Genomic DNA, 19,711 nt, shown 5'->3' on the forward strand with positions numbered 1-19,711 from the left:
AGCGGTCAGGCCGTCTCTAAAGTACACTGGCCATGGGCATTGCCTCTCCTTGGAACTTCCCATGTGTTTCTCTTTTGTATGGAACAGTGATTTTTCTAGAGGGGTTCTGGGCCACAAGGTTGTTGGGTCATTTGCTAGCCTTCTGTCGTGAAGAACGCTTTCCTGGGCGTTGGGGTGGTTTGTTGTTCCAGCTCCCTTTCTTGGCTTCTTTTGGGAGCTGGTGCAACAAGAGGAGCTCAGCCTCTGCCTTCTGGCTGAGATGTCACCCTTCAAACAGCAATGCCTGCCTGGAGATAATGATGGCATTTGCCAAAAGGGCTTCGTTTGGCACATGATATCTTGAAAGGACGTACACCGTCCTTTCAGCTATCAAAGGCTAGTTCAAATGACATAAAAATGAGAACTCTCCAATGGAGTCTTACAGTAGGTGGAGAGTCCGAAAAAAACTCCTTCAGTCATCTCACTGAGAGTCATTGATTGGGGACACCAAGAATATAGGAAGGAATGCAGAAAGAAAAGATGAAATTGTGGTCAGGATCGGGGGGAGGGATGAACAGGGCCTGCTTGCCTTGAACCCAGGCTTTGTTGGCGGGTGGGGCATAAAGATCGAACGGGTCTGAAACTACAGAGTGGTGATGGTAACACAGTATCACCAGAGTTACACAACAGTGTCCCAAATTGCAACAATGATGAAAAAGTTTACTAATCCCAACTTAACCAACAAAAATAGACGAAACCATACAAAAAGTAAAACATCACCAGAAAGGTGGAAACAAACCAAATGCAAAGCAGCTCAGGGGAAAGGAACTCCATGTCCCCTGGGGGCAGACCGAGTTGCCGGCGTCCACGGTGAGCAGACAGGGATGGAGGCTGCAGAGCCGACCGCTCCCCTGGACATGGTGTTTCCGGCAAGGGCTCTGGGTCTCTGTCCAGAGCGGGGGCTCGTTCTTCCTGCAGGGGCGGGTGAGTCATCGTCGGCGTCTGGGTGTTGCGCGGGAGCCAGGGCAGGCTCTCCCTGCCGAGGCGGTGACTCCTCCTCTGCCTCGGGTTCTCCTGCCAAAGCCCGAGCAGGTACAGGTGCACGTGGAGGTGGAGGTTCTGGCTGAGGGGGTGGGACATCAGTGCCTGGGGCTGGGGGTCCTGCAGGCACGGAAATCCGATCTGCCCGGTGTGCTGGCCAGTACCCAGCTGGCCTGGTGTCTCTGCGAGGGCAAGGCTCGGTTCTCCATCTGCCCTCGGTGGATCCCTGGGTCCTGCACCTGGAGCCACCACCTCTGTAGGCACAGGTCTGGGAAGTGGAGCCTGGTTCCAGTTGGAGGCCAGTGCGAGAGCTGGGGGAGAAGCAAAGTTTGCCCACAGACCAGCCTTGGCATGTGCGTATCCCGGGACAGAAAGCTTCCAAGAGATTCCGAAAGAATACCCAGGGTTGGATGTCTTTTGGGACTGAAGTGTGCAAGATGGGGGTGGGGGTGTGAGGCCAGCGCTTGCTGCAGGCCCAGCAGCATCTTTCGGGGACTCGTCCCTGTGTAGCTCAGCACCCCCTCCCCACACACTCCCGTGCACCAGCCCCAGCGTCCTTACCTCTGTGCTCTGGCGTGCTGGGCTCCAGGTCCTCCTGCTGCCTCAGAGGCCGGGGTTCTCGGGACTCTGGGTCGGAGCCGGGTGTGCTGAGCTCCGTGGCAGCCTCAGACTGGGCCGCCGGGTGTATCCTGGGCGGTGTCTCGGCAGCAGGCCTTCCCCGCCTCCGCTTCGCCCCCGGTGGGGCTGATGCCTCCGTGGGCACGCTCACCTGGAGCCTGCACTGGGCCTCACGGGCGGGGGGTTGGTGCTCCGACCCCTCCCTCCGGGAGGTGGACGGGGTGTCCCCGTCCTCGGCCTCATCACGTGGGAAGCTCTGCAACGACAGTGACCGTCAGCCAGCCGTGCTGGGAGTTTTCCGAGCTGGGCCTGGCCAGTGGAGCCGCTGCTTCTGCCTGCTCGAACTTCTCTTCCCAGAAGGGTCAGAGACGTGTGTCTGCTCAGATCCCCACCCGGGAGGAAAGAGACCCACCTGAGGGTGTGAGGTCAGCCTGGGCGGCCGGCCCTGCCCGCACTGTTCCCATCCCAGCCAGCCTGATCTCCCCTGGGGTGTGGACACAACTTGTCCGCAGGCTTCTGACCCCACATCCGCCTGGGCTTCCTTGAGGGAGACACACCCCGAGAAACCCGCATCCACACACACAGGCAAAGGACCCGGTGTTTCCGGGTGGCATGGGAGAGGTGGCCTGGCGGGGCCTGGGGCTCCCCGTGTTACCTTTCTGTTTCTCCGGGCAGAGGGCCAGAGGCCTCTCGGGGGTGCCCTGAGCCAACGTCGACAGGGTGCCCACGCACACTGCCTGTGAGCTCTCCTGAGGCCCCGGCCTCTGGGCAGGGGCAAACAGCAGAACATCCTGGCAGCAAGAGATCTGGCTGGGGGCTCCTCTCCGCTCTGGAGGCCTGGATACCCGGGTTGCGGGTTCTGTTGGGTTCTGTTGCCGGCAGGTGACATCATTTCCTGGGGTTCGTGCTGAGGTCCCTTCCCCAAAACTTCCCAAGGGAATCTCTGGGTTTCTGACTGCTCGACCACCCCCCTTAGGCCATGTGCAGGCACATTGACAGCCACACAGCCCAGCCCACAGCCCTGGGGAGGCCTGGGTGCAGCCAGGGCCTGAGCTCCGAGGACCCCGCTGCTCTCAGACCAGGCTCCTTCTTGTCATAAGTGGTGTGGCCCTGGACAAGCATATGCCCCTCAGGGTTTCCCCAGTCTCTCCATCTGCAGAGTGGGGGTCATTCTCCCATCTGTTTCCTAGGTCTGTCGGCCTACGAGCAGCTCCATGCCTCTCCACCTGGGGCCGATATCACGTGGAGCTTGTGCGCTGAGACTTCAGAAAGAAAGACTCCATCCAGGGCTGACACAGCACAGAATGGGGCAGAACGAGGCCTGGATGCGCCGTGGTACCCAGGAAAAGGCACTGCCCCTCCTGACTGTTTTGAGACCCCACATCCAAGTTGGAGGCCCGAAAGGAAGACTCGAAGGTCTCCCTCTCTTATAGAAAAGAGTAGCCAACTTTCTGGTCCTCTGTTTCCATTGAGATTCTGTTCAAGTGTCCCAGCTCGGCTTCTGCGGGTGGCTGAGCTTCTAATGGCTCCCTGCGTTCTTGTCTTTTCCTCTCCAAACCTTCCGTCCTTTTCCCCCTTCTGGGGTGGATGGGCGCTGTCATTGCTTCTACCTTCGAGACAGATTGATGAAAAGTCTGGACCATCGACTCCTTTCCTCTCTTTGGTTCCGTGTCTCTCTCTGGCTGTGTCCCTCTCTTTTCCTTTCTCGATTCAGTCTGTGTCTTCCTCTTTCTCTCTTGTGTGTGGATGGATGGATGCTAGGAATGCACATGTATATGATTAGATGAGGGTTATGTTTTAGGGATGGGTTAGAGGGAGAGAAAGGCTTTAGGTCGGAGTTGGTCATGGGGGAAGGGTCAAGGGTGGTGGTGGTGTTTCTTGGAATCTGAGTGCTGTGCATTCTTCGTCTCTTTCCATATGAACCCCTTCTCAGATACACCACTTGCAAGGAGTCTCTCATGTTCCGTTTCCTATCTTTTGCATCTGTGAATGCTTAGCTTCTCTGTTGTGAAGAGGTTCCATTGGATGGAAACCCATTGGTGTACTTCGTTTCCCTCTTTCCCTTACTTGAAGAGACCCATTTCTACCTCCGCCCAGCAAATGGCAAGGAGACTCTGATGTTAAGGAGCCTTTGACCTACGCTTCTTTCTAGCTATCTCAAGACATCAGTCTTTAGGGTGAGGTTTTTCCCCGATATTGAGGTGGTGTGAGATCAAAACCAATAGCGTTCTTCAGATGTAGCTGTCTGGTTTTCCCATGGCCATTTATTGAAGAGGCTTTCTTGTTCCCATTTGGATATTCTCCCCTTCTGTGTCAGAGATGAGTTGACCATGGATGCCGGGGTTTGTTTCTGGACCCTCAACTTTATTCCATCGATCTGGATCTGTGTGTGTTGTTGTATTCCCAATAGCATACTGTCCTGCTGCTGCCGCTGCGGCTAAGTCACTTCAGTCGTGTCTGACTCTGCGCGACCCCATGGCCTGCAGCCTACCAGGCTCCTCCGTCCAGGGCATTTTCCAGGCAAGAGTACTGGCGTGGGTCGCCATCGCCTTCTCCGATACGCTCCTGAGGATCCTAGTTTGGTCGTCTAATTTCCTTTCACACAACCTTGGATGTCCGTATCGGGGCTTTTTCGTCGGATTGTATTGACAATTTAGGCTCTTTTCTGTTTCCGTAACCCCTTTTGCAATTCTTTGTTCGGTGCGACAATGCATTGGCATTTTGGGAGGAATAGCATCCAAGCTGTGGATTGCCTTGTGGGGCTGTGACATCATTTTCCCAATAGGAATTCTTTCAAGCCCTGAGCACAGCTTCTCTTTCCAGTGATTGGTGTGGGCTTGATCTTCCTTCTTCCATCTCTCGCCGTTTTGTGAGAACAGGTCCTTCCTTCCCTTCTGGGTTAGATGGACTCGTGGGTATCACTTCAGTGCATGGCATTGTCAGTGGGGGTGATAATTCCCTTCTCATTGGAAGACTTTGCTGTGAGTATTAGAAATGCAAGTGATTTCTCTTCCCCTTCCTCCCTGTCCATCTCTCAGAGCCACCGGGAAACAGAGGCCTCATCCAGGGTCACACAGGCCTGAGGGAGTGCAACTAGACTGTTGTTTCTTCAGGCCCTCCGTGCTGGACATCATCCGGGATACTCTGTGTGTGTCTTCCTCAGTCTGGTGTCCCTTCAGACCTTTCCCTAGTTTTCACAGGCTTGTTGTGTTGGTGTTCTTTGTCTGTTTGGAGACACATCCTTGAGAAGCTTTGTGTTTCCACTCATTCGTCTCGCGATGTATGACCTGTCTTTTGCTTTTGTAATGAGGTCTTTCCCACAGTAGATATCTTTGATTTTGCAAAGTCCACTGTATTCTCTGGGTTGTTTTGTGGACTGCCTTTTAGTTTTGTGTGTGAAGACTCAAAGCACGTGTCCGGTTTCTGCTCATTGTTCTTCTAGATTTGTGACAAGTTTTCATGGAAACTTTGTCTAGGGATAACTGGAAGTGAACTCGGTGTAAGGTGTCAAGTCTCCATCTCCATTCATGTCATGCCCTGCAGTTTCCAATTCCCTGTTCCTGAGTGGTTTTGGAGACCTTGTGGGAAGTTTGGTTGCATGGGAGTTTGCATTTCCACCTTGAGTAGATTCCCACTGTTCTGCCCTCAGGGACACTGTCAAGGGGGAGTGAGGAGCAGCCTGCACTTCCAGCAGTGACCACACGGTGGGGCGAGTGCTGCTCTCCCCTCTGGGAGCCCCAGGCCACAGGCATCCCAGTGAGGAGCCAGCTCTGTGCTCGGCTGAAAGGAGTTAGACTCTCAGGAGCCTCTGAGCCCTTGCCTTTGGATCACCCAGGGTGGGCATTTACTGTGACAGAAAAAAATTGCCCTGAATTCCATGGACGGAAGAGCCTGGCTGTGTAGAGTTCGTGAGTTGCCGTGAATCAGACACAACTGAGGACACAAAAACTCAATAGACTAAAACACTTTTGGGGGGTGGGGGGAGTGAAAGGGGGTGATGTGGGGTTTTTTTGTCGTATATAATAGCCAAGGGAAATCTAGTTTAAACCTAAATTCACATAGATGGGAAAGGTATAGCTCTCCGTCACCCTATTAAAAAAAAAAAAAAACTACTTAACTTTTCTGAAAGTTTATTTAGCAGCTTCCTTGAGCAGTTCATTGTGAAGCATTTTTTTTTTTTTTCTGTGACATCGGCCTCATTAAAAAGTACGGTTTGCCTTTAGTGGATAATTTTGTTCATTGGTTTGTTAGGGAATCTTGGTAATATTTGAGTTTCCTGGGGAGCATGGGCACATGACCTGGCCCTGGCCAATCGGTGCGTTCCACCTCCCTGGCCACTGTGATTGGCTCCGGACTGGGGCAGTGCCCAATCGGGGCCCAGGGCCGGGCCTCACGTTGGAAGCCAGGGGAAGACGAGCTCTCGTCCTGCTGGGGTAGGGGAAGGGGTGGGGCCGGGGGAGGTCAGGCTCCAGCAGTGGGAGGGGCTTGAGGTCCGCCTGCGGCAGTTGGTGACCTTCCTGCTCCCCTCAGGGCAGAGCCGCCGGCCTGAGAATGAGGGCGCTGCTGAGCCCAGGGGCTGGGATGGCCCATTGCTGCTGTGGTCCCAGAGCTCCACCCGAGACCTGACGGAGGCCGTCTGCCCGTGAGTCCTCTCCCGCTTGTCTGTCAGCTTGTTTGAACCATGCTGGGTTTTCTGCCCAGCCGGCTAAGGGGAGTCCCTGGAAATGCAAGGGTGTGGGTTTTGGCAGACTTCAGGGAAGACATGCCAGATGAGCCTGGGAGACTCCAGCTTAATCTGGATTCAGGAGATATCTCTTCGGGCCAGCTAGTAATTGTAGGATAAGCCTAATGAGTCTTCACAGGATGAAGAGAGTAACGTGCCAAGGTAGCAATCGATGTCCTCATTCGAGAGGATGATGAAGCTGGTGCTCAGAGAAGGGGGGAACTTGGCCACAGCAAGGAGGTGTGCACCCAGACGGAACCCCCAGATCCGGCCATTTGAGCTCAGGGAGGCCACTGGTGTGGCTTGTCCCTGTGGCAGGGGCCGAGGCACGCAGCCCACCCTGATTCCTGCGGGGGCCTGACTTGGGAAGTGCCATCTGGTAGCTTTGAGACTCACCAAACCAAATTGCACTGGAGAGAGGAAGGACACCTTCCTTCATCCACCCCCCACCCCCGCCGGATTCCCACATACCCTGACCCCTTTCTCTGGATTTCGGAGCCCTTTCCAGAGTCCCGCTCATATGACCTCATTCGAAGTGCACTGTGGACGAGCTGCCATCTGCAGCTGCTACCACAGCAGCCAAGGGCTTTATCTCCCGAGTACCTCCCTTCCTTTGGAACTTGGGGGCCCTCTACTCCCCACTTGCACACCACAGACCTTTGCTGAGGATTGTGGGGACCCTCACTCAGTTTGCAGCACGTTGTAGCCATCCCTGTCCTCTCAATACCTCCCTTGCAACTCAGCTTGTGAGCTCCTTTGGAGCAGCGTGGCCCACCTGGCTGCAACGGCAGAGACACAGCTGACAGTGAAACAACAGCTTCGATCTGACAGCCGGAAAGCTCTGTCAAAAGGGACCTCCCTCTTCACACCGTAGAGGCTGTAGGAGCCGCCAGGGTTTGGGAACCAGTGCTGGGGCCAAAATGACTCCACAGCTGTTTTCCTTCCTGGGGAGGGTTCTGGCTCGAGTGGGAATGGCTCAAGTCTCCTAAGGTTCTGAAAGCCCACTGTGTGCAGATTCACGGTACACAGAGAGGAGAAGGTGGAGTCCTGCCCTGGAGGTGGTCACAGCTCACGGATGAGCCAGGCAGGCAGGCAGGCAGGCAGGGCATGAGAACACCTGAGCTGCCTTCATGAGTGAGTGGTGTGGGGGCAGAGGAAGAGAAGCCGGTCTGCTCCCTCATGTGGTGCCCAGGGCAGGTTGTCCCCAGAGGAAACCCTTACGACGGTGAGGACTCTCACTGCTGTTTCCCAAGGGGTTCCGTCGGTGCGTGTCTTCCCCGGAGCGGTCAGGCCGTCTCTAAAGTACACTGGCCATGGGCATTGCCTCTCCTTGGAACTTCCCATGTGTTTCTCTTTTGTATGGAACAGTGATTTTTCTAGAGGGGTTCTGGGCCACAAGGTTGTTGGGTCATTTGCTAGCCTTCTGTCATGAAGAACGCTTTCCTGGGCGTTGGGGTGGTTTGTTGTTCCAGCTCCCTTTCTTGGCTTCTTTTGGGAGCTGGTGCAACAAGAGGAGCTCAGCCTCTGCCTTCTGGCTGAGATGTCACCCTTCAAACAGCAATGCCTGACTGGAGATAATGATGGCATTTGCCAAAAGGGCTTCGTTTGGCACATGATATCTTGAAAGGACGTACACCGTCCTTTCAGCTATCAAAGGCTAGTTCAAATGACATAAAAATGAGAACTCTCCAATGGAGTCTTACAGTAGGTGGAGAGTCCGAAAAAAACTCCTTCAGTCATCTCACTGAGAGTCATTGATTGGGGACACCAAGAATATAGGAAGGAATGCAGAAAGAAAAGATGAAATTGTGGTCAGGATCGGGGGGAGGGATGAACAGGGCCTGCTTGCCTTGAACCCAGGCTTTGTTGGCGGGTGGGGCATAAAGATCGAACGGGTCTGAAACTACAGAGTGGTGATGGTAACAGTATCACCAGAGTTGCACAACAGTGTCCCAAATTGCAACAATGATGAAAAAGTTTACTAATCCCAACTTAACCAACAAAAATAGACGAAACCATACAAAAAGTAAAACATCACCAGAAAGGTGGAAACAAACCAAATGCAAAGCAGCTCAGGGGAAAGGAACTCCATGTCCCCTGGGGGCAGACCGAGTTGCCGGCGTCCACGGAGAGCAGACAGGGATGGAGGCTGCAGAGCCGACTGCTCCCCTGGACATGGTGTTTCCGGCAAGGGCTCTGGGTCTCTGTCCAGAGCGGGGGCTCGTTCTTCCTGCAGGGGCGGGTGAGTCATCGTCGGCGTCTGGGTGTTGCGCGGGAGCCAGGGCAGGCTCTCCCTGCCGAGGCGGTGACTCCTCCTCTGCCTCGGGTTCTCCTGCCAAAGCCCGAGCAGGTACAGGTGCACGTGGAGGTGGAGGTTCTGGCTGAGGGGGTGGGACATCAGTGCCTGGGGCTGGGGGTCCTGCAGGCACGGAAATCCGATCTGCCCGGTGTGCTGGCCAGTACCCAGCTGGCCTGGTGTCTCTGCGAGGGCAAGGCTCGGTTCTCCATCTGCCCTCGGTGGATCCCTGGGTCCTGCACCTGGAGCCACCACCTCTGTAGGCACAGGTCTGGGAAGTGGAGCCTGGTTCCAGTTGGAGGCCAGTGCGAGAGCTGGGGGAGAAGCAAAGTTTGCCCACAGACCAGCCTTGGCATGTGCGTATCCCGGGACAGAAAGCTTCCAAGAGATTCCGAAAGAATACCCAGGGTTGGATGTCTTTTGGGACTGAAGTGTGCAAGATGGGGGTGGGGGTGTGAGGCCAGCGCTTGCTGCAGGCCCAGCAGCATCTTTCGGGGACTCGTCCCTGTGTAGCTCAGCACCCCCTCCCCACACACTCCCGTGCACCAGCCCCAGCGTCCTTACCTCTGTGCTCTGGCGTGCTGGGCTCCAGGTCCTCCTGCTGCCTCAGAGGCCGGGGTTCTCGGGACTCTGGGTCGGAGCCGGGTGTGCTGAGCTCCGTGGCAGCCTCAGACTGGGCCGCCGGGTGTATCCTGGGCGGTGTCTCGGCAGCAGGCCTTCCCCGCCTCCGCTTCGCCCCCGGTGGGGCTGATGCCTCCGTGGGCACGCTCACCTGGAGCCTGCACTGGGCCTCACGGGCGGGGGGTTGGTGCTCCGACCCCTCCCTCCGGGAGGTGGACGGGGTGTCCCCGTCCTCGGCCTCATCACGTGGGAAGCTCTGCAACGACAGTGACCGTCAGCCAGCCGTGCTGGGAGTTTTCCGAGCTGGGCCTGGCCAGTGGAGCCGCTGCTTCTGCCTGCTCGAACTTCTCTTCCCAGAAGGGTCAGAGACGTGTGTCTGCTCAGATCCCCACCCGGGAGGAAAGAGACCCACCTGAGGGTGTGAGGTCAGCCTGGGCGGCCGGCCCTGCCCGCACTGTTCCCATCCCAGCCAGCCTGATCTCCCCTGGGGTGTGGACACAACTTGTCCACAGGCTTCTGACCCCACATCCGCCTGGGCTTCCTTGAGGGAGACACACCCCGAGAAACCCGCATCCACACACACAGGCAAAGGACCCGGTGTTTCCGGGTGGCATGGGAGAGGTGGCCTGGCCCGGCCTGGGGCTCCCCGTGTTACCTTTCTGTTTCTCCGGGCAGAGGGCCAGAGGCCTCTCGGGGGTGCCCTGAGCCAACGTCGACAGGGTGCCCACGCACACTGCCTGTGAGCTCTCCTGAGGCCCCGGCCTCTGGGCAGGGGCAAACAGCAGAACATCCTGGCAGCAAGAGATCTGGCTGGGGGCTCCTCTCCGCTCTGGAGGCCTGGATACCCGGGTTGCGGGTTCTGTTGGGTTCTGTTGCTGGCAGGTGACATCATTTCCTGGGGTTCGTGCTGAGGTCCCTTCCCCAAAACTTCCCAAGGGAATCTCTGGGTTTCTGACTGCTCGACCACCCCCCTTAGGCCATGTGCAGGCACATTGACAGCCACACAGCCCAGCCCACAGCCCTGGGGAGGCCTGGGTGCAGCCAGGGCCTGAGCTCCGAGGACCCCGCTGCTCTCAGACCAGGCTCCTTCTTGTCATAAGTGGTGTGGCCCTGGACAAGCATATGCCCCTCAGGGTTTCCCCAGTCTCTCCATCTGCAGAGTGGGGGTCATTCTCCCATCTGTTTCCTAGGTCTGTCGGCCTACGAGCAGCTCCATGCCTCTCCACCTGGGGCCGATATCACGTGGAGCTTGTGCGCTGAGACTTCAGAAAGAAAGACTCCATCCAGGGCTGACACAGCACAGAATGGGGCAGAACGAGGCCTGGATGCGCCGTGGTACCCAGGAAAAGGCACTGCCCCTCCTGACTGTTTTGAGACCCCACATCCAAGTTGGAGGCCCGAAAGGAAGACTCGAAGGTCTCCCTCTCTTATAGAAAAGAGTAGCCAACTTTCTGGTCCTCTGTTTCCATTGAGATTCTGTTCAAGTGTCCCAGCTCGGCTTCTGCGGGTGGCTGAGCTTCTAATGGCTCCCTGCGTTCTTGTCTTTTCCTCTCCAAACCTTCCGTCCTTTTCCCCCTTCTGGGGTGGATGGGCGCTGTCATTGCTTCTACCTTCGAGACAGATTGATGAAAAGTCTGGACCATCGACTCCTTTCCTCTCTTTGGTTCCGTGTCTCTCTCTGGCTGTGTCCCTCTCTTTTCCTTTCTCGATTCAGTCTGTGTCTTCCTCTTTCTCTCTCGTGTGTGGATGGATGGATGCTAGGAATGCACATGTATATGATTAGATGAGGGTTATGTTTTAGGGATGGGTTAGAGGGAGAGAAAGGCTTTAGGTCGGAGTTGGTCATGGGGGAAGGGTCAAGGGTGGTGGTGGTGTTTCTTGGAATCTGAGTGCTGTGCATTCTTCGTCTCTTTCCATATGAACCCCTTCTCAGATACACCACTTGCAAGGAGTCTCTCATGTTCCGTTTCCTATCTTTTGCATCTGTGAATGCTTAGCTTCTCTGTTGTGAAGAGGTTCCATTGGATGGAAACCCATTGGTGTACTTCGTTTCCCTCTTTCCCTTACTTGAAGAGACCCATTTCTACCTCCGCCCAGCAAATGGCAAGGAGACTCTGATGTTAAGGAGCCTTTGACCTATGCTTCTTTCTAGCTATCTCAAGACATCAGTCTTTAGGGTGAGGTTTTTCCCCGATATTGAGGTGGTGTGAGATCAAAACCAATAGAGTTCTTCAGATGTAGCTGTCTGGTTTTCCCATGGCCATTTATTGAAGAGGCTTTCTTGTTCCCATTTGGATATTCTCCCCTTCTGTGTCAGAGATGAGTTGACCATGGATGCCGGGGTTTGTTTCTGGACCCTCAACTTTATTCCATCGATCTGGATCTGTGTGTGTTGCATTCCCAATAGCATACTGTCCTGCTGCTGCCGCTGCGGCTAAGTCACTTCAGTCGTGTCTGACTCTGCGCGACCCCATGGCCTGCAGCCTACCAGGCTCCTCCGTCCAGGGCATTTTCCAGGCAAGAGTACTGGCGTGGTTCGCCATCGCCTTCTCCGATACGCTCCTGAGGATCCTAGTTTGGTCGTCTAATTTCCTTTCACACAACCTTGGATGTCCGTATCGGGGCTTTTTCGTCGGATTGTATTGACAATTTAGGCTCTTTTCTGTTTCCGTAACCCCTTTTGCAATTCTTTGTTCAGTGCGACAATGCATTGGCATTTTGGGAGGAATAGCATCCAAGCTGTGGATTGCCTTGTGGGGCTGTGACATCATTTTCCCAATAGGAATTCTTTCAAGCCCTGAGCACAGCTTCTCTTTCCAGTGATTGGTGTGGGCTTGATCTTCCTTCTTCCATCTCTCGCCGTTTTGTGAGAACAGGTCCTTCCTTCCCTTCTGGGTTAGATGGACTCGTGGGTATCACTTCAGTGCATGGCATTGTCAGTGGGGGTGATAATTCCCTTCTCATTGGAAGACTTTGCTGTGAGTATTAGAAATGCAAGTGATTTCTCTTCCCCTTCCTCCCTGTCCATCTCTCAGAGCCACCGGGAAACAGAGGCCTCATCCAGGGTCACACAGGCCTGAGGGAGTGCAACTAGACTGTTGTTTCTTCAGGCCCTCCATGCTGGACATCATCCGGGATACTCTGTGTGTGTCTTCCTCAGTCTGGTGTCCCTTCAGACCTTTCCCTAGTTTTCACAGGCTTGTTGTGTTGGTGTTCTTTGTCTGTTTGGAGACACATCCTTGAGAAGCTTTGTGTTTCCACTCATTCGTCTCGCGATGTATGACCTGTCTTTTGCTTTTGTAATGAGGTCTTTCCCACAGTAGATATCTTTGATTTTGCAAAGTCCACTGTATTCTCTGGGTTGTTTTGTGGACTGCCTTTTAGTTTTGTGTGTGAAGACTCAAAGCACGTGTCCGGTTTCTGCTCATTGTTCTTCTAGATTTGTGACAAGTTTTCATGGAAACTTTGTCTAGGGATAACTGGAAGTGAACTCGGTGTAAGGTGTCAAGTCTCCATCTCCATTCATGTCATGCCCTGCAGTTTCCAATTCCCTGTTCCTGAGTGGTTTTGGAGACCTTGTGGGAAGTTTGGTTGCATGGGAGTTTGCATTTCCACCTTGAGTAGATTCCCACTGTTCTGCCCTCAGGGACACTGTCAAGGGGGAGTGAGGAGCAGCCTGCACTTCCAGCAGTGACCACACGGTGGGGCGAGTGCTGCTCTCCCCTCTGGGAGCCCCAGGCCACAGGCATCCCAGTGAGGAGCCAGCTCTGTGCTCGGCTGAAAGGAGTTAGACTCTCAGGAGCCTCTGAGCCCTTGCCTTTGGATCACCCAGGGTGGGCATTTACTGTGACAGAAAAAAATTGCCCTGAATTCCATGGACGGAAGAGCCTGGCTGTGTAGAGTTCGTGAGTTGCCGTGAATCAGACACAACTGAGGACACAAAAACTCAATAGACTAAAACACTTTTGGGGGGTGGGGGGAGTGAAAGGGGGTGATGTGGGGTTTTTTTGTCGTATATAATAGCCAAGGGAAATCTAGTTTAAACCTAAATTCACATAGATGGGAAAGGTATAGCTCTCCGTCACCCTATTAAAAAAAAAAAAAAAACTACTTAACTTTTCTGAAAGTTTATTTAGTAGCTTCCTTGAGCAGTTCATTGTGAAGCATTTTTTTTTTTTCTGTGACATCGGCCTCATTAAAAAGTACGGTTTGCCTTTACTGGATAATTTTGTTCATTGGTTTGTTAGGGAATCTTGGTAATATTTGAGTTTCCTGGGGAGCATGGTCACATGACCTGGCCCTGGCCAATCGGTGCGTTCCACCTCCCTGGCCACTGTGATTGGCTCCGGACTCGGGCAGTGCCCAATCGGGGCCCAGGGCCGGGCCTCACGTTGGAAGCCAGGGGAAGACGAGCTCTCGTCCTGCTGGGGTAGGGGAAGGGGTGGGGCCGGGGGAGGTCAGGCTCCAGCAGTGGGAGGGGCTTGAGGTCCGCCTGCGGCAGTTGGTGACCTTCCTGCTCCCCTCAGGGCAGAGCCGCCGGCCTGAGAATGAGGGCGCTGCTGAGCCCAGGGGCTGGGATGGCCCGTTGCTGCTGTGGTCCCAGAGCTCCACCCGAGAACTGACGGAGGCCGTCTGCCCGTGAGTCCTCTCCCGCTTGTCTGTCAGCTTGTTTGAACCATGCTGGGTTTTCTGCCCAGCCGGCTAAGGGGAGTCCCTGGAAATGCAAGGGTGTGGGTTTTGGCAGACTTCAGGGAAGACATGCCAGATGAGCCTGGGAGACTCCAGCTTAATCTGGATTCAGGAGATGTCTCTTCGGGCCAGCTAGTAATTGTAGGATAAGCCTAATGAGTCTTCACAGGATGAAGAGAGTAACGTGCCAAGGTAGCAATCGATGTCCTCATTCGAGAGGATGATGAAGCTGGTGCTCAGAGAAGGGGGGAACTTGGCCACAGCAAGGAGGTGTGCACCCAGACGGAACCCCCAGATCCGGCCATTTGAGCTCAGGGAGGCCACTGGTGTGGCTTGTCCCTGTGGCAGGGGCCGAGGCACGCAGCCCACCCTGATTCCTGCGGGGGCCTGACTTGGGAAGTGCCATCTGGTAGCTTTGAGACTCACCAAACCAAATTGCACTGGAGAGAGGAAGGACACCTTCCTTCATCCACCCCCCACCCCCGCCGGATTCCCACATACCCTGACCCCTTTCTCTGGATTTCGGAGCCATTTCCAGAGTCCCGCTCATATGACCTCATTCGAAGTGCACTGTGGACGAGCTGCCATCTGCAGCTGCTACCACAGCAGCCAAGGGCTTTATCTCCCGAGTACCTCCCTTCCTTTGGAACTTGGGGGCCCTCTACTCCCCACTTGCACACCACAGACCTTTGCTGAGGATTGTGGGGACCCTCACTCAGTTTGCAGCACGTTGTAGCCATCCCTGTCCTCTCAATACCTCCCTTGCAACTCAGCTTGTGAGCTCCTTTGGAGCAGCGTGGCCCACCTGGCTGCAACGGCAGAGACACAGCTGACAGTGAAACAACAGCTTCGATCTGACAGCCGGAAAGCTCTGTCAAAAGGGACCTCCCTCTTCACACCGTAGAGGCTGTAGGAGCCGCCAGGGTTTGGGAACCAGTGCTGGGGCCAAAATGACTCCACAGCTGTTTTCCTTCCTGGGGAGGGTTCTGGCTCGAGTGGGAATGGCTCAAGTCTCCTAAGGTTCTGAAAGCCCACTGTGTGCAGATTCACGGTACACAGAGAGGAGAAGGTGGAGTCCTGCCCTGGAGGTGGTCACAGCTCACGGATGAGCCAGGCAGGCAGGCAGGCAGGCAGGGCATGAGAACACCTGAGCTGCCTTCATGAGTGAGTGGTGTGGGGGCAGAGGAAGAGAAGCCGGTTTGCTCCCTCATGTGGTGCCCAGGGCAGGTTGTCCCCAGAGGAAACCCTTACGACGGTGAGGACTCTCACTGCTGTTTCCCAAGGGGTTCCGTCGGTGCGTGTCTTCCCCGGAGCGGTCAGGCCGTCTCTAAAGTACACTGGCCATGGGCATTGCCTCTCCTTGGAACTTCCCATGTGTTTCTCTTTTGTATGGAACAGTGATTTTTCTAGAGGGGTTCTGGGCCACAAGGTTGTTGGGTCATTTGCTAGCCTTCTGTCGTGAAGAACGCTTTCCTGGGCGTTGGGGTGGTTTGTTGTTCCAGCTCCCTTTCTTGGCTTCTTTTGGGAGCTGGTGCAACAAGAGGAGCTCAGCCTCTGCCTTCTGGCTGAGATGTCACCCTTCAAACAGCAATGCCTGCCTGGAGATAATGATGGCATTTGCCAAAAGGGCTTCGTTTGGCACATGATATCTTGAAAGGACGTACACCGTCCTTTCAGCTATCAAAGGCTAGTTCAAATGACATAAAAATGAGAACTCTCCAATGGAGTCTTACAGTAGGTGGAGAGTCCGAAAAAAACTCCTTCAGTCATCTCACTGAGAGTCATTGATTGGGGACACCAAGAATATAGGAAGGAATGCAGAAAGAAAAGATGAAATTGTGGTCAGGATCGTGGGGAGGGATGAACAGGGCCTGCTTGCCTTGAACCCAGGCTTTGTTGGCGGGTGGGGCATAAAGATCGAACGGGTCTGAAACTACAGAGTGGTGATGGTAACACAGTATCACCAGAGTTACACAACAGTGTCCCAAATTGCAACAATGATGAAAAAGTTTACTAATCCCAACTTAACCAACAAAAATAGACGAAACCATACAAAAAGTAAAACATCACCAGAAAGGTGGAAACAAACCAAATGCAAAGCAGCTCAGGGGAAAGGAACTCCATGTCCCCTGGGGGCAGACCGAGTTGCCGGCGTCCACGGTGAGCAGACAGGGATGGAGGCTGCAGAGCCGACCGCTCCCCTGGACATGGTGTTTCCGGCAAGGGCTCTGGGTCTCTGTCCAGAGCGGGGGCTCGTTCTTCCTGCAGGGGCGGGTGAGTCATCGTCGGCGTCTGGGTGTTGCGCGGGAGCCAGGGCAGGCTCTCCCTGCCGAGGCGGTGACTCCTCCTCTGCCTCGGGTTCTCCTGCCAAAGCCCGAGCAGGTACAGGTGCACGTGGAGGTGGAGGTTCTGGCTGAGGGGGTGGGACATCAGTGCCTGGGGCTGGGGGTCCTGCAGGCACGGAAATCCGATCTGCCCGGTGTGCTGGCCAGTACCCAGCTGGCCTGGTGTCTCTGCGAGGGCAAGGCTCGGTTCTCCATCTGCCCTCAGTGGATCCCTGGGTCCTGCACCTGGAGCCACCACTTCTGTAGGCACAGGTCTGGGAAGTGGAGCCTGGTTCCAGTTGGAGGCCAGTGCTAGAGCTGGGGGAGAAGCAAAGTTTGCCCACAGACCAGCCTTGGCATGTGCGTATCTCGGGACAGAAAGCTTCCAATAGATTCCGAAAGAATACCCAGGGTTGGATGTCTTTTGGGACTGAAGTGTGCAAGATGGGGGTGGGGGTGTGAGGCCAGCGCTTGCTGCAGGCCCAGCAGCATCTTTCCGGGACTCGTCCCTGTGTAGCTCAGCACCCCCTCCCCACACACTCCCGTGCACCAGCCCCAGCGTCCTTACCTCTGTGCTCTGGCGTGCTGGGCTCCAGGTCCTCCTGCTGCCTCAGAGGCCGGGGTTCTCGGGACTCTGGGTCGGAGCCGGGTGTGCTGAGCTCCGTGGCAGCCTCAGACTGGGCCGCCGGGTGTATCCTGGGCGGTGTCTCGGCAGCAGGCCTTCCCCGCCTCCGCTTCGCCCCCGGTGGGGCTGATGCCTCCGTGGGCACGCTCACCTGGAGCCTGCACTGGGCCTCACGGGCGGGGGGTTGGTGCTCCGACCCCTCCCTCCGGGAGGTGGACGGGGTGTCCCCGTCCTCGGCCTCATCACGTGGGAAGCTCTGCAACGACAGTGACCGTCAGCCAGCCGTGCTGGGAGTTTTCCGAGCTGGGCCTGGCCAGTGGAGCCGCTGCTTCTGCCTGCTCGAACTTCTCTTCCCAGAAGGGTCAGAGACGTGTGTCTGCTCAGATCCCCACCCGGGAGGAAAGAGACCCACCTGAGGGTGTGAGGTCAGCCTGGGCGGCCGGCCCTGCCCGCACTGTTCCCATCCCAGCCAGCCTGATCTCCCCTGGGGTGTGGACACAACTTGTCTGCAGGCTTCTGACCCCACATCCGCCTGGGCTTCCTTGAGGGAGACACACCCCGAGAAACCCGCATCCACACACACAGGCAAAGGACCCGGTGTTTCCGGGTGGCATGGGAGAGGTGGCCTGGCCCGGCCTGGGGCTCCCCGTGTTACCTTTCTGTTTCTCCGGGCAGAGGGCCAGAGGCCTCTCGGGGGTGCCCTGAGCCAACGTCGACAGGGTGCCCACGCACACTGCCTGTGAGCTCTCCTGAGGCCCCGGCCTCTGGGCAGGGGCAAACAGCAGAACATCCTGGCAGCAAGAGATCTGGCTGGGGGCTCCTCTCCGCTCTGGAGGCCTGGATACCCGGGTTGCGGGTTCTGTTGGGTTCTGTTGCCGGCAGGTGACATCATTTCCTGGGGTTCGTGCTGAGGTCCCTTCCCCAAAACTTCCCAAGGGAATCTCTGGGTTTCTGACTGCTCGACCACCCCCTTTAGGCCATGTGCAGGCACATTGACAGCCACACAGCCCAGCCCACAGCCCTGGGGAGGCCTGGGTGCAGCCAGGGCCTGAGCTCCGAGGACCCCGCTGCTCTCAGACCAGGCTCCTTCTTCTCATAAGTGGTGTGGCCCTGGACAAGCATATGCCCCTCAGGGTTTCCCCAGTCTCTCCATCTGCAGAGTGGGGGTCATTCTCCCATCTGTTTCCTAGGTCTGTCGGCCTACGAGCAGCTCCATGCCTCTCCACCTGGGGCCGATATCACGTGGAGCTTGTGCGCTGAGACTTCAGAAAGAAAGACTCCATCCAGGGCTGACACAGCACAGAATGGGGCAGAACGAGGCCTGGATGCGCCGTGGTACCCAGGAAAAGGCACTGCCCCTCCTGACTGTTTTGAGACCCCACATCCAAGTTGGAGGCCCGAAAGGAAGACTCGAAGGTCTCCCTCTCTTATAGAAAAGAGTAGCCAACTTTCTGGTCCTCTGTTTCCATTGAGATTCTGTTCAAGTGTCCCAGCTCGGCTTCTGCGGGTGGCTGAGCTTCTAATGGCTCCCTGCGTTCTTGTCTTTTCCTCTCCAAACCTTCCGTCCTTTTCCCCCTTCTGGGGTGGATGGGCGCTGTCATTGCTTCTACCTTCGAGACAGATTGATGAAAAGTCTGGACCATCGACTCCTTTCCTCTCTTTGGTTCCGTGTCTCTCTCTGGCTGTGTCCCTCTCTTTTCCTTTCTCGATTCAGTCTGTGTCTTCCTCTTTCTCTCTCGTGTGTGGATGGATGGATGCTAGGAATGCACATGTATATGATTAGATGAGGGTTATGTTTTAGGGATGGGTTAGAGGGAGAGAAAGGCTTTAGGTCGGAGTTGGTCATGGGGGAAGGGTCAAGGGTGGTGGTGGTGTTTCTTGGAATCTGAGTGCTGTGCATTCTTAGTCTCCTTCCATATGAACCCCTTCTCAGATACACCACTTGCAAGGAGTCTCTCATGTTCCGTTTCCTATCTTTTGCATCTGTGAATGCTTAGCTTCTCTGTTGTGAAGAGGTTCCATTGGATGGAAACCCATTGGTGTACTTCGTTTCCCTCTTTCCCTTACTTGAAGAGACCCATTTCTACCTCCGCCCAGCAAATGGCAAGGAGACTCTGATGTTAAGGAGCCTTTGACCTACGCTTCTTTCTAGCTATCTCATGACATCAGTCTTTAGGGTGAGGTTTTTCCCCGATATTGAGGTGGTGTGAGATCAAAACCAATAGCGTTCTTCAGATGTAGCTGTCTGGTTTTCCCATGGCCATTTATTGAAGAGGCTTTCTTGTTCGCATTTGGATATTCTCCCCTTCTGTGTCAGAGATGAGTTGACCATGGATGCCGGGGTTTGTTTCTGGACCCTCAACTTTATTCCATCGATCTGGATCTGTGTGTGTTGCATTCCCAATAGGATACTGTCCTGCTGCTGCCGCTGCGGCTAAGTCACTTCAGTCGTGTCTGACTCTGCGCGACCCCATGGCCTGCAGCCTACCAGGCTACTCCGTCCAGGGCATTTTCCAGGCAAGAGTACTGGCGTGGGTCGCCATCGCCTTCTCCGATACGCTCCTGAGGATCCTAGTTTGGTCGTCTAATTTCCTTTCACACAACCTTGGATGTCCGTATCGGGGCTTTTTCGTCGGATTGTATTGACAATTTAGGCTCTTTTCTGTTTCCGTAACCCCTTTTGCAATTCTTTGTTCAGTGCGACAATGCATTGGCATTTTGGGAGGAATAGCGTCCAAGCTGTGGATTGCCTTGTGGGGCTGTGACATCATTTTCCCAATAGGAATTCTTTCAAG

General features: G+C 55.2%; 3 protein-coding genes and 1 long non-coding RNA gene across 4 annotated transcripts in view; 1 reads left to right on the plus strand and 3 right to left on the minus strand.

The window, feature by feature from the left end:
- Positions 1-19,711, plus strand: part of LOC145529707 (uncharacterized) — a 1,704,434-nt gene that overhangs the window by 811,594 nt on the left and 873,129 nt on the right. Inside the window, exons 105-106 of the long non-coding RNA XR_014071296.1 lie at positions 6,169-6,280; positions 13,805-13,916. This is a non-coding gene — a long non-coding RNA (uncharacterized LOC145529707). The remainder of the gene's footprint in view (positions 1-6,168; positions 6,281-13,804; positions 13,917-19,711) is intronic.
- Positions 679-2,493, minus strand: LOC145529626 (uncharacterized). The gene is made up of 3 exons (XM_081550220.1): positions 2,294-2,493; positions 1,582-1,894; positions 679-1,331 (listed from the first exon to the last, which is right to left on the minus strand). Exons 1-3 carry the CDS (start codon positions 2,426-2,428, stop codon positions 703-705), a joined length of 1,077 nt encoding a protein of 358 aa, XP_081406346.1. The 5' UTR covers positions 2,429-2,493; the 3' UTR covers positions 679-702.
- LOC145529661 (uncharacterized) lies at positions 8,319-10,126 on the minus strand. Its single transcript, XM_081550260.1, has 3 exons — positions 9,934-10,126; positions 9,222-9,534; positions 8,319-8,971 (listed from the first exon to the last, which is right to left on the minus strand). The coding sequence occupies exons 1-3, from the start codon at positions 10,066-10,068 to the stop codon at positions 8,343-8,345; spliced, it is 1,077 nt and encodes a 358-aa protein (XP_081406386.1). The 5' UTR covers positions 10,069-10,126; the 3' UTR covers positions 8,319-8,342.
- LOC145529649 (uncharacterized) lies at positions 15,860-17,741 on the minus strand. The gene is made up of 3 exons (XM_081550246.1): positions 17,572-17,741; positions 16,860-17,172; positions 15,860-16,609 (listed from the first exon to the last, which is right to left on the minus strand). Exons 1-3 carry the CDS (start codon positions 17,704-17,706, stop codon positions 15,981-15,983), a joined length of 1,077 nt encoding a protein of 358 aa, XP_081406372.1. The 5' UTR covers positions 17,707-17,741; the 3' UTR covers positions 15,860-15,980.

Source organism: Giraffa tippelskirchi, chromosome 12, assembly GCF_054371585.1.
Source record: "Giraffa tippelskirchi isolate mGirTip1 chromosome 12, T2T-mGirTip1v1.2.pri, whole genome shotgun sequence".
Taxonomy (NCBI): domain Eukaryota; kingdom Metazoa; phylum Chordata; class Mammalia; order Artiodactyla; family Giraffidae; genus Giraffa; species Giraffa tippelskirchi.